The sequence below is a fragment of the Oryzias latipes genome, chromosome 16 (genome assembly GCF_002234675.1).
Source record: "Oryzias latipes chromosome 16, ASM223467v1".
NCBI lineage: Eukaryota > Metazoa > Chordata > Actinopteri > Beloniformes > Adrianichthyidae > Oryzias > Oryzias latipes.
The window spans coordinates 4,477,819-4,491,798 of record NC_019874.2 but is presented as its reverse complement, the minus strand read 5'-3'; the positions used below and the strand labels follow the sequence as shown (position 1 = coordinate 4,491,798).

General features: G+C 42.3%; 2 protein-coding genes across 11 annotated transcripts in view; one reads left to right on the top strand and one right to left on the bottom strand.

Moving 5' to 3' along the window:
* The first annotated feature begins 2,302 nt into the window (after nt 1-2,302).
* prss35 (serine protease 35) lies at nt 2,303-6,655 on the top strand. The gene is made up of 2 exons (XM_023963902.1): nt 2,303-2,557; nt 4,402-6,655. The coding sequence occupies exon 2, from the start codon at nt 4,421-4,423 to the stop codon at nt 5,690-5,692; it is 1,272 nt and encodes a 423-aa protein (XP_023819670.1). The 5' UTR covers nt 2,303-2,557; nt 4,402-4,420; the 3' UTR covers nt 5,693-6,655.
* Nucleotides 6,656-7,235: 580 nt separating this feature from the next.
* Nucleotides 7,236-13,980, bottom strand: part of snap91 (synaptosome associated protein 91) — a 46,747-nt gene continuing 40,002 nt past the window's right edge. For 9 of the 10 annotated variants that reach the window (XM_011484846.2, XM_011484850.2, XM_011484852.2 and 6 more), the window contains 9 exons: nt 13,697-13,768; nt 13,209-13,433; nt 11,104-11,301; nt 10,982-11,000; nt 10,807-10,897; nt 10,625-10,708; nt 10,412-10,510; nt 10,040-10,128; nt 7,236-8,791 (listed from right to left, as the gene is read on the bottom strand). In XM_011484846.2, the coding sequence (XP_011483148.1) occupies nt 10,048-10,128; nt 10,412-10,510; nt 10,625-10,708; nt 10,807-10,897; nt 10,982-11,000; nt 11,104-11,301; nt 13,209-13,433; nt 13,697-13,768 (869 nt within the window). In that variant the 3' untranslated portion in view covers nt 7,236-8,791; nt 10,040-10,047. The remainder of the gene's footprint in view (nt 8,792-10,039; nt 10,129-10,411; nt 10,511-10,624; nt 10,709-10,806; nt 10,898-10,981; nt 11,001-11,103; nt 11,302-13,208; nt 13,434-13,696; nt 13,769-13,980) is intronic. The other variant, XM_020709871.1, reaches the window with a different exon arrangement.

The window sequence follows — 13,980 nt, the reverse complement described above, 5'->3', positions numbered from 1 at the left end:
TCCAGCTTCTTCCCACCGTCCAAAACACGTCCTGTTGGTCAGTTGGTGACTCTCAATTTTTCCTAAGTGTGACTGTGTGTCTCAGTGATAGACTGAAAACCTGTTCAGCGTGAACCCCGCCTTCAGCCAACTGTAGCTGGGACAGGTTAGGAACTTGTGGTGCAAGACCCAATATGCAGGAGACCAGACTTGGTGACAAAACTGAAACATTTAATAAATAAAGTGAAACATGACAAAACCATTGGAGTAACAAAAAAAGTGAAATAGCAGAGCAGATGAGCAGACACTTAAGTAGACTGAGGGCAACCGAGAGAAATGAAAAGAGCTGTGGATGATCAATACCTGGAGTGACTGATGGGGAAAACAACCCATATCAAGAACAAAACCAAGAACACAACTGAAAAATCAAACCAAAGCACAGAATCCTTACAGTTACAGCAACCCTGTGACCCTGAAAGGGATTCAGCTGGATCAGAAAATAGATGGATGTTTGTTAATACACATGCAAAATCAGTGGCTCTAAAGTTTCACATTTCTCCTCATTCAAATTTTCCTTTTCAGTCTTACAATACAAAATCCTGAGGTTATTGGAGTATGCATTTCCCATCTGGTAAGGAGTTCTGCAGTCCATTACAGATGCCAAACCATATCTGTCCCATTAACTGTAGAAGAAAACGGGATCGGGTTAGTGGGAACTCAACCATAGAAAATTGCCTACTTCCAGCTTCAACCAAAGGAAGTCAATTCAGTCGCCATTTGTTTGCAATAGAAAGATTGGCATGTTGGACCCAGACAATGTCATTAAACTGTTATTGGTTCAAATGGGTCTTAGTCCACATTTCTATGGCAACCCCCCTTGCCAAGCTTGTTGGAAGTCCCCTACCACTGAAAACGGGCTACACGATATCTGTCAAGCAAACATTTCCAGCGCTGGGTGTGAGACGGCATACTTTTATTTAAGCATCTGATTGGCCAGTTTATTACTTGTACTACAGAAAAAATATTATGAGCAAAAATGTTAGATGATCAAGAACATTAAAAAAAAAAGGTACCAGAGCAAGAATAGTTATTCTGACAAATAGAATGATTGAGTAATAGCTGTTTATTTATTTAAAGAAGTCCATGGGATAGGGCTTCTTGGAGCCATCAGGTACTTCCTGTTTGGAATGCGGGGGGGGGGGGGGGGGTCACCCAGTCCAGTTCTCATATACAGTCAATGATTTGCCCTTGAGTCACATTTTCTATGCTTTCAATACCATTTAAAGCTTTCAATCACAACTGGGAAAAAAGTTGATTTCATGGATCGTCGCCAGCTTTTAAACAGCATTCTCAAGGTGATCCTTCTGGTGTACAGCAACAAGGACAAAAAGTGAACAGTCGGAAACTGTGCTTTAGCAGGTCATCACAAATCCATCCTTGCTGCAGCCCTGTGGCCGAAGAAGTAAAGCGGCAAATGTGACTTCAGTCAGCCTTTCATCTTTGAAATTTGCCTGTGAGTGGGAGAGGAGTAAGTTTGCCCCGAACTTCCTGTCGGCCACCTGAGCTGTGTGTTTACCCGCTCTGCCGCTAGCTTACGGCCCCTCACACCCCCAGCCTAACATTACAGAAAAACGTTGAGCAATATTGGAGCTATCCTGCCGTACAGTTTTGAGTCAGATACAGCAGACACAGATTCAACTATGAATAAAGAAGTCATTCTGGAAACCCAAAAGCTCCATATTAGTTGCTTCCTTCGCTTTTGGGTGTTTTACTTTCAGTGACACTAAAATAATCCTCTCAGCATTTTATTTTTAAGGTGTCCCAAACATTAAACGCCACAAATGAGCTGCTTTTTTCAGCAGAAACTAAAGTCTTTAAGTGGAGTATGAAGTTAAATATGTGCATCTTGTGCTGCCTTTTCTTTTTTTAGGGTGCAGGATTTCAGGGACCTCTTGATGCTAAGAAAAGGAGGAATCCTATGGTAGTTTTTTTGCGGGGGCCTTAATTTGGGGGCTTGGCTTCACCGTCTAAGGACAGCCGGCTTTCATGCACCACTGCACTGGAATGAAAACGCAGCAGAAGCCGGCTAGTCTAAGTGTTCACAATCAACTCAAAGCCAGAGAGCAGAGGTTACATGACCCCCCCCCCCCCCCCTGCTGCATGCAGCAGCGATGCGCCTCCACCCTGAGCTGCTGCTGCTGCAGCTGAGGACCCCAGCTTCATCTTTCCTGAGGGTTGGCCCCACCCATGCGTGAACAGCTTTTGTCACGACTGAAAAAAAGTTCCTTTCATATCTTTTTTCTCCCCTCCTCCTCATCCTCCTACTCCTCCTCCCTCCCTCCTCAGCATCAAGTGCAGGGTGAGAGGAGCGTCCCGGCTGGGACTTTCTCCGCCTCAGACTCCATGAAGGAGCGATGAGGAGCAGACAGCCTCCGAGCCGCTAACAAAACATCGGGACTTCTGTGATGCTTTAACCAGCCACGCGTCTTCCTCAAGGATCCTCTTTGCGTTTTTTTGGGGGGGGGAGAGCAAAGAAAACATTGCGGGTTTGGAGTAATCCATCAATCGGATGCAGCAGGTAGGAGCTGCGCCCTCGCAGCGCGCGGGAATTCCTTCTATTTCTAATGATTGAAGTGTTTTGTTTTTTTACATTAACTCTCTTTTAGTATTTCAAAGCCATTTTGACTTAAACTGTTAAACATTAGCGCACTTTTCCCACGTTTTAAGCCATTGTGTTGTATCATCAAAGTATTCAACAGGCAGGTTTTCCAGAATTTTTGGTTTTTTTTTTTTTGCTTTTTTCAACAACAAATGTGTTTTTTTATGTCCTTTAAAAAAGTTTAATTTATCTATTTTTTGATAAAAATGTTCTTAAGTTTAGCAGAATCAGAGTAAGAGGAAGATTTGTCAGAATGATTTGATGAGGGCCCTCTTTTACCGTTAGTGAAGCAGAGCTGGACTACACTGACGCTCTGTGAGCTGCACAGCGCCACCCTCTGGTGGTTTGCCTCCATCCAGGGCGCATCCTGCACTCTCCCCCGACTCTCCTGAGGGATGGAAAGGCCACGGCCTCCTGTTTAGCTGACTAAAGTGGAAAACAGTTCAGCTGAAATGAGTGCCTTTTGAGACCAAAGCCATCATGGCAGCATATCAGTTTCCACTCTGCTGAATAATTGCAGGCTCGCTTTCTCTGCATGCATCCTCTCTGTGTCTGACTGTGGGAGAGTGAAGCTGAGCTGAGACTTTAGTCATTTTTGTTCTCACGCTTTGTGGGCTTATAGTTTATTGGCGTCTGTTGCAGGCGGATCAGACGTTCTCAGCTGGGCACATTTAATTGAAAGTTGAGTGGCAGACTCAAGTCAAAATGTCCCATTTGGAGAATAGAACAATTAAGATGAGTATTCCAAAAGTGATGTTTGTCCTTTAACTGTAGGTGTCAGTTGGTCCAATGCACCAAAACTGGGAGACAATTGTGACTATTTACCTTCTGAACCTGTCTTAGGTTTAAATAGTGGTTTTATGAGGCACCGTGCTAATTTCAGTTTCATCCCCCGAGTTCAGTTACTGGGAAGTTTCAAAGGAAGACAATCAGAAAAGTAGATATTTGGATGCTTGAGAGTACTGGTTTTGGGAGTATGAAAATGTGTCTCTGCTGAGTCAATCAGACTTAAGGCTGCATTTGATCCCTAAACCTGTCTGCAGATGGTCAAAAAGGGGAGCTGCAGCATCGTAATCATTTCCCTCTCTGAATTTTGAGAAAATTGCAGTGTCTGCTTAAGCGCTCTCACAGTGGAAGCATGAACCAGCAGTGTGCACGGCTTCTCCAGCTGATGTCATTCATCTGCACGGAGGGAGTCTAGTGGAGCTCAGGAAACCAGATATGGTCATTACTGAGGGAGAAGGTTACCCATTGTGGCAAACCTCCAGACCAATGTCTCAGCTCATTCAGACGATCAGGGTTCATCTTCTCTTTCTCCGCCCGCAGTCTGCAGAAAACTTTGGGAAAATAAATCTCCCCTTTGAACCACAGAGACATGCTTATAAAGTCTAGAGGGGCTCTCAGACTAAGTGCTACTGATTTATATGGATAATGGAGCCAACCTTTTCTGCAAGTACTTACAGACATATGTTGTCAGATACTTATTCTGTGCCCTCAGCTTTCCCAGTCAGTACAACTAATGCTATGCTGCCTCCTTCTGGCTGTAAATGGAACTGGATATGTTCAGCTCAGCAAACTGGTGTTTTAAGTGTTCATTAGTGAAAAAGCTCAAATAACTTGTATAATATAACTACAGCCTGGAACCAAAGTCCAAGGATAAAATTACAACTACACCCTAGAAAGGTTTTGAGTAAAATTGCAATTTGCAAAGACGTAAAAGAAAAAGTGTGCTGAAGGTAAAAGGCAATGTTTTTATTTTCCAGAGTCAGATCCAGATTAAAGATGGGCCCCATACCGCTGCGCGTACTGCTCTTGATGATGGTGCTGGCTGTGGTGGCTGCAGCTGAGCCGGTGAGCACGGCTGATGACCAGTACACCTGGCCACAGTGGAAGGTGCCTCAGGTGAAGAACAGGCACACCGTGCCTCTCAGCAGCCCCAGCTTCTCTGCACACCATCAGCCGGAGCTGGGCGGGACCTGTGGGATCGAGTGTCAGCGCCGGATCCCGTTGCCCTCCCTTGACGACCTGGAGAAGATTCTGTCCTACGAGACGGTCTATGAAAACGGGACGCGCACCTACACAGTGGTTTCAGTGCAGGGCATCAATGAGGAGCCCATTTGGTCCACAAACGTCTCATCCAGGTCTCGCCACAAACGGGAGGTGTATGGCACAGACACCCGCTTCACCATAGCTGACAAACAGTTCTCCACTAAGTATCCTTTTTCCACATCCGTGAAGATCTCCACGGGTTGCTCCGGAGTTCTGGTGTCTCCCAAACATGTGCTGACTGCTGCACACTGCATCCATGATGGGAAGGACTATCTCGATGGGGTGCAGAAGCTGCGGGTTGGTGTTCTGAGGGAGAAGTCCAAACGAGGTAAAGGAGGCAAGGGAAGAGGAGGCAGAGCGAAGGGGAGAAAAAGGAAAGGGGACAAAGCCAAAGAGGGCGTTGAAAAAAATGAGGAGACTCAAGGAACAGGAGAGCGCAGAGGAAGAGGGGCTGGGAGGAAGAGCCGGAGTCGTCGCAGTGTGGAACCAAACAAGCCTTCATTTCGATGGAGCAGGGTGAAAAAGACCCAGGTTCCTAAGGGCTGGTTCAAAGGTGTGTCTGATGGACTGGCTGCAGACTTTGACTATGCGGTACTGGAGCTGAAGAAAGCCCCCAAAATGAGGCACATGGATCTCGGTGTCATTCCATCAGTCAAGAAGCTCCCTGCTGGGAGGATCCACTTCTCCGGCTTTGATGATGACCGACCCGGAAACCTGGTGTACCGGTTCTGCTCCGTGTCCGAGGAATCCAAGGACTTGCTGTATCAGTACTGCGACGCCAAACCCGGCTCCAGCGGCTCTGGAATCTACATACGCCTCAAAGAGCCGGGCAAGAGGAGGTGGAAACGGAAGGTCATTGGGGTGTTCTCAGGTCACCAGTGGGTAGATGTTGATGGAGATGGGGTGCAGCAGGATTACAATGTGGCAGTGAGAATAACACCTCTAAAATACGCTCAGATTTGCTATTGGATCCACGGGGACTCAAAAGAGTGTCAGGTGGCTTGAGACAACACAGCCCCAACCATGTGATCAGGATCCCTCTGGCTCCCTGATGAGCATGAGCGCACACAGTGAGGCAGACTCAGCATCGACAACAGCCGGACCTCTTCAGTTCATCAAGAGAACCGGGGCTCTTCAGTTTCTCTAATTTATTTGCTCACAGAAAGAACATTTGATGAAGAAACGTATTCAGGCTTTTAGATCTTTTTTTATTTTACTCTTTTTTTTGTTAGGTAAATGAATTGACTGAAACTGCATTATCTCCATTCTGCATGACAAGACAGACATGCATGTTGTAGAGAAATGGCACAAACTTGTTATTGACCAAAACATCCAGGTGAACATCTCAGTTTAATGGGCTAAAAACAAAGGAATTCTTGGTTAAATTTCATATTGAACATTGTGTCTTTTTTAAGAGTTTTACTTTTATGTGATTTGTGAGTCTTTTCCTGTTCTCTTTGTTTTTGCAACACGGTGAAATATGGTTTCATTGTTGTGCACATATGGGGGCTAATCCAGGAGAATTGGTGCTAATTTATGAGACTGTAAGCTTTTCGCTGTCTTTTTTATTTCTGAAAATATTTTGACGGCCTAGTACTGTAACTGTGCATGTGAGGTGAGGCTAAAAAAAAGGGACATTCAACTCATTACTTGAGCTGTTTATATTTCTCTGTTAAATTAAAATTAAAAAGCAGCATTTTTATTATATTGCAAGTTTTAAATTGTAAAATCTTTAACTTTTCTTTCTCTTTTTTATTCCAAAATCCTTTTAAGTACTAAAAACAACAAAGTATTAACCACAATATTTAAAGTCTATGTTTATGTGTGAGTATGATGATCCAGCAATTCACGGGGCAACTGCTAAATGGTTGATGTATGCTCCCGCAAGTCAAAGATTTCAAGCTGAACAAAAAACAAGAAAATGTTTCTGCTTTACAAGCAAAAATAAAAAAGAAATGTTTAACAAGACATATTGGGTTATAAATGGTATTTAAAAAAAATCCTCACACCAATTGTGAAGCACGTAGGTAGTATTATCATGGTTTGAAGATGTTCCATAAGCATCCAGGAACTGGGCTATTAGTCAACTCTAAAATCTGGGAATAAATTAAAAAAACATATAAAAATTGCTCATAATAATTTGAAGTTTAAAACTACATTCTAGCCAAAATTTCAAAATAAATGTTTGTAAAAGCACCAGTAAAATGTGCTCATTCTGTTATTGAAAATGAAGGATAACACATTTAATAAAAATAAAAGACTTTGCAGATAACCATATTGTATATTTAGACTTCTAAAATTAAAGTGTATTTTTGTGGAAAAATGCTATTTTGCTTAATTTAACAAATATTTAAATAGACGTATGAATCCAAACTATTAGGAAAATTATAAATATGTTGAATTCACACTGCCTACAGTCAAGCAATTGTCAACCTTTGAGGAAAAATCTTGTTTTTAGTGAGAATGAAGAAACATTAAAATGATCAGTTTGTCATTCCACACATTCTGAAAGTGATCATTTTTGTGTTATGTAAAAAATCATGAGAAATTCAATCTGTCATCCAATTTATTGCATCTCAAAGGGCTTACATGCACCGGGAAAGGCCATTGTAAATCTAATAAATATACAGCTGAAAAAAAAACATTTTTAATAATTCAGTCATGAAAAATGTTAACAATCTCCCTTTTTTTTTTACTCTGAATCACATCTGACACTCACAACCAATCCACAAACATGAAGGGAACAGAGTAAGACCTATGTCTCTGCAGTTTACGGCACAGCAGGAGAGACCGTGTCAAATGCCATCCGACACTCCGAACACTGTCACTCTATGTAAGGAACAGATGAGGAGGGAAATTTGGGAGAACAAGGACACTGCAAAACGGTTCAACAGCGGCCTCTAGTGGAAAAGAGGCTCCACTGACAAAACAGCTAAAACACCACGATCAGATGGAAATAATTCGTATATTTAAATTTGCCCTTTTGTATGTCTGATTAGTAATTCTGCAGTAAACACAGACAAAGTGAGAGGCCGGTTTCTGAAAGCTTGTAACATGTTTCATGAAGCATTTTGGATATGTGCACAACATACATGATCTTTTTTAACTCCTCTGTCAATTGTTCGTTTAGTTTACATGCTGTATTAAAACGAGTTCAGTTAGCTGTGTGAACGACAAGTGTGTCATGGCAAATTCACACAATACAAAACGAACACACTGAGCAGGTCAAAGGCAAAAAGAGGACGGACCCACGAGAACCGAGCCAACACAGCTGAACATTTACACAGAAGGAAAGCTTGAATCCAAATGGAGCAGGCGTTTGATATGCTCCTCAACAGCAACGCCAAGGAACATACACGGCAGCCCAGAGGCCTGCCTGCTCTAAAACAAACAAAACGGGATCAAAATGACTCAGAGAAAAACATGGAATTTAAAGCCATGAGTTAAAAAAATGAAAGAAGAATCACTTGTTGGTCTTGTATGACTCAGAAGTCCACAGAGGTTATGCCTAAATATTCAATACAATAATCATTTAAACATGGTCAAATCCTTCCCAGGTACTCTTAAAGAGGGTGGAGGAAGAGGGGAATACTCACACGACTTTTTACAATTTCATCTTCTGGCTCAAACATTTATAATTCTCTTCAACAGACACACAGAACAGAGACGTAACGCTCGCCAGAGAAATCTATGTACAGCAAACATGATCTTTGTAAACACCACACTGCCTGCTACTCCCAAACCAGCTTTGTTTACCTCTTCACCAGGAGGCGGGGTCAAGGACAGGTAAGAGGAGTTCAGAACACCAAAACACATCAATCATTCAACTTTGACAGGAAATCTAAACACAGATGTCTTCTCTCGCCTCTCTGGACTTTTTTTTGTCTGTGTGACAAAAAAGGATTAGTACACCGATATAAGCACACGCGTTTTTTCTTACATTTTTTGTTTTCCGTTATAATCACTTTCACAGTTTGTGCTACAACATATCACACTGGAGAAAGGTGGGGCGGAGGAGGGAGTAGTTGAACATGGCTGGCCTCCTGAGATGTTGACAGACACCGGTTAAGAGGTGAGAAGGCTATGATCCCGAGAGGAAAGCAGCTGGGTCACAGGAAACAGAAACAGAAGCATGTCAAAATAAGAGCCTTGGGTTCTTTATTTAAAACCAATTCATTGAAAGACCCACTCCGATGAAAACTGTGCCTATAGTGTTTTAACATATTCTTGAGGCCTTTTTTCTGATGATGGACGAATATATGAAGAAAATGAACCTTAAAATTGCATTTCTGAGTATTTCTTCATTCATTTTGTTGTGATTTAGGAGCAGACGAGAAAATGCTGTTTGAAAAAGAGACTATTTGCGATGAGCCATAAGCTTCCTGCTCCGCTTCATTCCCATATTATGAATTTTATAGAAGAACAGATCCATGTACGTCTTTGTTTTCCTCATCTGAGCAGGCAAGTGTCTGATTCACGGTGCAGTAGGGCGGTCGCACTCTCATCGGAAGATGCAGGTTCAATTCTCCCCTTGCTGAACCAAGTGTCCTTGGGCAAGACACTGATCTCACCGGCCAGGGTTTGGCAGCGACACCACCATCAATGTGTTTCAACTGTAAAGCTCTTTGGGCCTTTGCGGAAGGTAGAAAGGTACACGAGTTCACGCCATTTACCATTGAGGGTCTGTAGGCTAGCAGAGTTTATGCTTCCGCCCACAACTCAGAGGCACATTTCTAAGTTCTGCAGTTCTGCAGGAACTCTGTCTTAGCAAATAACACAGATTTGCTGATTTTAACAGCAAAAAGAAGAAAAAAAACAGCACTATCATGATGAAAAGATCACTGGGACACTTTGAAAAGAGATCAAAAGATGATCGGAGTGGGACTTTAAAGACAAGTGTCATTGCACAACAACAGATGAGTTCCAATCAATCCACCACAAATCTTCAGACATAAAGTGTCTTTTTCAAAAACCTCATCAATCCATGTAAAAAAATAAACAGTTTTGACTTATCTTCCTCACGTTTTGAATCATATCTCCATATTTATTGCAGACATTTGAAGGTGGGGACTTGGTTCTGTGACTTAAACGCAAAACTAAACCTGCTGAAAACATGACTTCCTTAAAGGAGGAATGTCAAAATTATTGGACCCCATGTAGTTTTGTTCTGTAAAAAACAAATATGGATCAAATATTTAAAAAATGTGCCACATAATTTCTACCAGTAGATTGTGGAAGGGGCAGCAAGGAATTTCCAAAGGTTTTTTTTTTACCCAATGAAGATACTTTGCCTGGATAACAATGTAAAATTAACTTATTAAGACATAAAAACAAATCAAAGTTTCTACGCACCCGGGACGTTACAAGAAGTCCTTGAGATCGAGTTCGGCCAGCGGATCCTTGGGCTTCTTGGGGCTCTGACCTCCAGGTCCTGGCGAAATCTGAAAAAACAAGAAAACCCATCTTCAGAAAAGTGTTTACTATGATAAAAATAATAAAAAGTCTTTCATTTCTGTGCATATGTAAAAACTAAGAAAATAGAAATGTGAGGAACCGTGGTCATGATGTGACCGTCTGTTTTCCCTTTTCACTGGTGTGGTTAAAAAAGATAAAAAAGTATTTTTCAAAAAACACGTAAACATGTCAGGCGGGATTCTCACAATTATGTGGTTACCCTGGCCAAGTAATCTGTTTTCATAGTTGTTTGTATGTGTGGCGTCCTACCGGTGCTCCTGGTGCAGCGGCTCCTGCAAACGGGGGTCTCATCATGGGCTGCCCCATCATAGGCTGCATCAGTGGAGCTCCAGGTCCCCCAGCAGGAGGCTGGTAAGAGGAGGAGAAAATAGTAAAGGGAAAAATGCGTATTCCTTTTGCATATAAACTATAAAGGATATATTCTTGATAAACAAATTAAAAAAAAAACATGTTGAGGCTCACCATGCCAAATCCAGGCTGCACCGCCATCGGTGGCACCATAGCTGCAGCAGGCGCAGCACCTGGCACTCCGGGGGCTGCACCAGCCTAAAGACACAGAGCTCTCATCAGCACCTTCTGTATGCTATCATCAACCTTTTGGCATATGTATTTACAATCAGACATCTACATCTTGTCCTTCTTACCATTGGGGCTCCTGGATTGCCCCAGCTGGTGGGAGCAACCTGCGGAGTCCAGTTTGCTCCTCCGGTCAACTTCTTTTCACTTTGTGGATCCCTGAAGGAGGAGAAAAAGGAATCTGACACAAATCTGACTTTTGGCAGATTTCCGCCAAAAGCATCAGTCAATGATTGAGTTTACCTCTTCTTCATGCCTAGGTCTGCACAAACACAAGAAGGATCCAGTAAATCATCTTTTCACAAGTGTCTCACTTAAAAACAGAAAGAATGGTGCTCTGCGCTGCAAGAAAAGCTGGACGGTACCTCCAACCAAGTTGGCCAGAGATGAATCCAGGTCTCCTCCAATGGTTTTGGTCAGAGGTGGGGTGGGGGGAGGAGCCATTGTTATCCCTCCAGGTGTGACAGGAGTGCCCATGCTTCCTGCTGCACTTCCTGTGGTGCTGCCCCCAGTGCTCTGCGGCGTTATGGTGGGCATCAGCAAGTCGCCTAACCCACCCAACACTGAATAGACAATGGAAATGGAGAGACATCAGACACTCAACACAAAGATGAGGATCTGGATTATGCAGGGGGTGAGGAACCAGCTGCCATCAAGGTCACACCGGAGCAGCTCTGCAAGAGGAAAGTTTTCAGTTAAAGTTAAACCCTTTTTCACTTTCACTTTTATGTTCAGTTTGTAACTGACACAGTTTTACATTAACCTGACGTATTCAGCCAAACATTGTTTATCATCTTGTCAGTTTTTGGTTGTATAAGATGATTACTTAAAGCCTCTATACAGTTCTGTGCAAAGTCGTTGTCAGTATTCGTCTCATAGTTTTTTTTTCTTCTTCTAGTAATCTTTAAAGGTGATCCTGTGCAAAGATTTTCCAGACCAGACAGCCTCCAACCATTAAAATGAGTGTTTAGCATTTTGGTAAATACAAAGTTGTTGTTTTTTGCCCCCTTTTTTTTAGGTAGTTTTAGCTTTGAGTTTTTTTTATGGCTTTTATAAATGTAAAGAGATGGAATTAAAATCTATAAGAAGAAGCGATGGTCTGTAATCGGTTGTTCAGTTGTTTTTATTAATATATTCAATTTTTCTGTTCTTTCATTTTTTCTTCATTTACGATTTTGCTTTCTTCTGGTTTGCACATGGCACATCACCAGAGCTGCTTCCCCGTGTTAAGACAGTTGTTCTATTTGCCCCTTGGTTTCAGTCTCTCACTGCCAGATCCTGCTGTTGCTTTGTATTCATCCTAATATGTTTCTGTTTATCTTTTCATGTTTAAATCCACTTATTTATAATTAGGGCTGCACGATATAAGGAAAACTCGCGATATGCAATATTAAAGATTAATATTGAGATAACAATAAAATTTGCGGTAAATAAACAAATAGCAAAATAACCAAAAATATAATTCCCATTTCACTACAACAGTTTAAAAATAATACTCCAAATGACCCTCATCGACATACAGTAGGCGACAAACATCTAACATAAAAGGGCTCATCTGATTGGTCAACAACTTGAAGGCGTCCATCCGATTGGTCAAATGCATAAAGAGATTAATTTGATTCATTAACTGCTTCAAGCTGCCATAAGATTGTTTGAACACATTTAATGTTTACAATTTATTGCGATTTTCGCCGTTTTTTGCGATATGCATATTGCACAGCTGGATATTGCGATAACGATAAATGTGCGGTAATTTGTGCAGGCCTATTTATAATGTTTTTTTGTTTTTTTCCCCCCATTTAAAGCCAGTCTCTGCAACATAACATAGATTTGTGCATGCTTATAGGACGCTGCAGCCAATGACATGTTTGATAAAGTGACTAAAAGACGCTCGAGTGGTCCTTGGTGACATGTGGTTACTTTCAAAAAGACAGAAAAACAAGTCTATCTCATGCAAGAGCCACATACTGACATGCTGTACAGTCAGTGATTTATCCTCGTTCTGCAGCATGCACATTTGAAGTTTTCTTGAAAGATGGAGGGGAGGAGAACTGTCCATATGGCACATGCTGCGGTGAGCAGCAGCAATGAACTCACCCATTATAGATTAGAAGAAGCAAGCAAAGACCAAGAAAAAAAGAAAGAGGGGAAGAAAGAAAGCTTTAAGAGGGAGAGAATTGAGCAGGAGGTGCAGAAAGCACAGCATTTGTAAAAGTGTTAGGAATGTTGCAAACAGCGGCAGCAGTGCTGAGGAGTGAAGCATTCAGCCAAACAACAGTTTACATGATTTCAGAACAACGTCGTGTCTCAGTCATGCAGAAGTCAAGTTGTCCGCAGGAAAAGGAACTTCCTTTGCTTTTAACAAAGCTGCTTTATTGAAGCTCACTAAGTTAAAAAGCCTGAAACGCCTTGACTTATGAGCCAGATACTTCTGAGCATTTCATAAGGCACACTGTGTTCAAGACGTTACCTGAAGCATTAAAGCCGCCAGAGGGCGCTGTGGTGGAGGATGCAGGCTGTGCAGCTGGAGCAGGTACCATGGGTACAGCAGGACCTGCAGCTGGAACTGGAGGTGTTGGGGAGGGCAGTGAGCCTAAGGCTTCAAAGCCGCTTTCCAGAAGGTTGTTCTGGATTGGAGCTGAGGTTGGAGCCAGAGTTGGGGCAGCAGTGGGGGCAAGAGTGGGGGAGATTAGACCTGGAGACATCACAGATGAGGGGGTGGGGGGTAAATCAGGAGTAATATGCAGACTCCTAGTGTTTCCACTTATGAGAAACAACAAGAAAAAACATCAGCAGATAATCAAACTGAGAAGCAACAAAGAAAATAAGATTGGATGCAGAGTCTGCCCAAAAAAATTGATGATTTATAATTTATGAAGGACAATATCTTAGGTTTCTATTTTACTCTGGTCTTCCTGAACTACTTTCAGAAACTTTTAAGCTCCAGGGGAGACCCACCTCCCAGCAGATCATCTCCAGGCCCTCCAGGAGCTGAGCTCTGCTTCTCCTCTGCAGGACCACCAAAGGAATCTGCAGGGAAATCCAGCCAGGTACCACCCAGTCCGACACGATGGGACAGAAAGAAAGGTTTGTCACAAATAAAACTGCAACCATCCATAAGAAAGTGTAGACACACATCAAACTACTTGATATCAAATGTAAAACTTAGTCATAATGGAAAAAACATTATACAATTCAAATCAACAAAAATAAATACCAAAATCACCCAGAAAGAATTTTAA

Bases quoted from the DNA above. Each gene is read 5' to 3' on its own strand.
- prss35 (XM_023963902.1), top strand. From the start codon at position 4,421: ATGGGCCCCATACCGCTGCGCGTACTGCTCTTGATGATGGTGCTGGCT.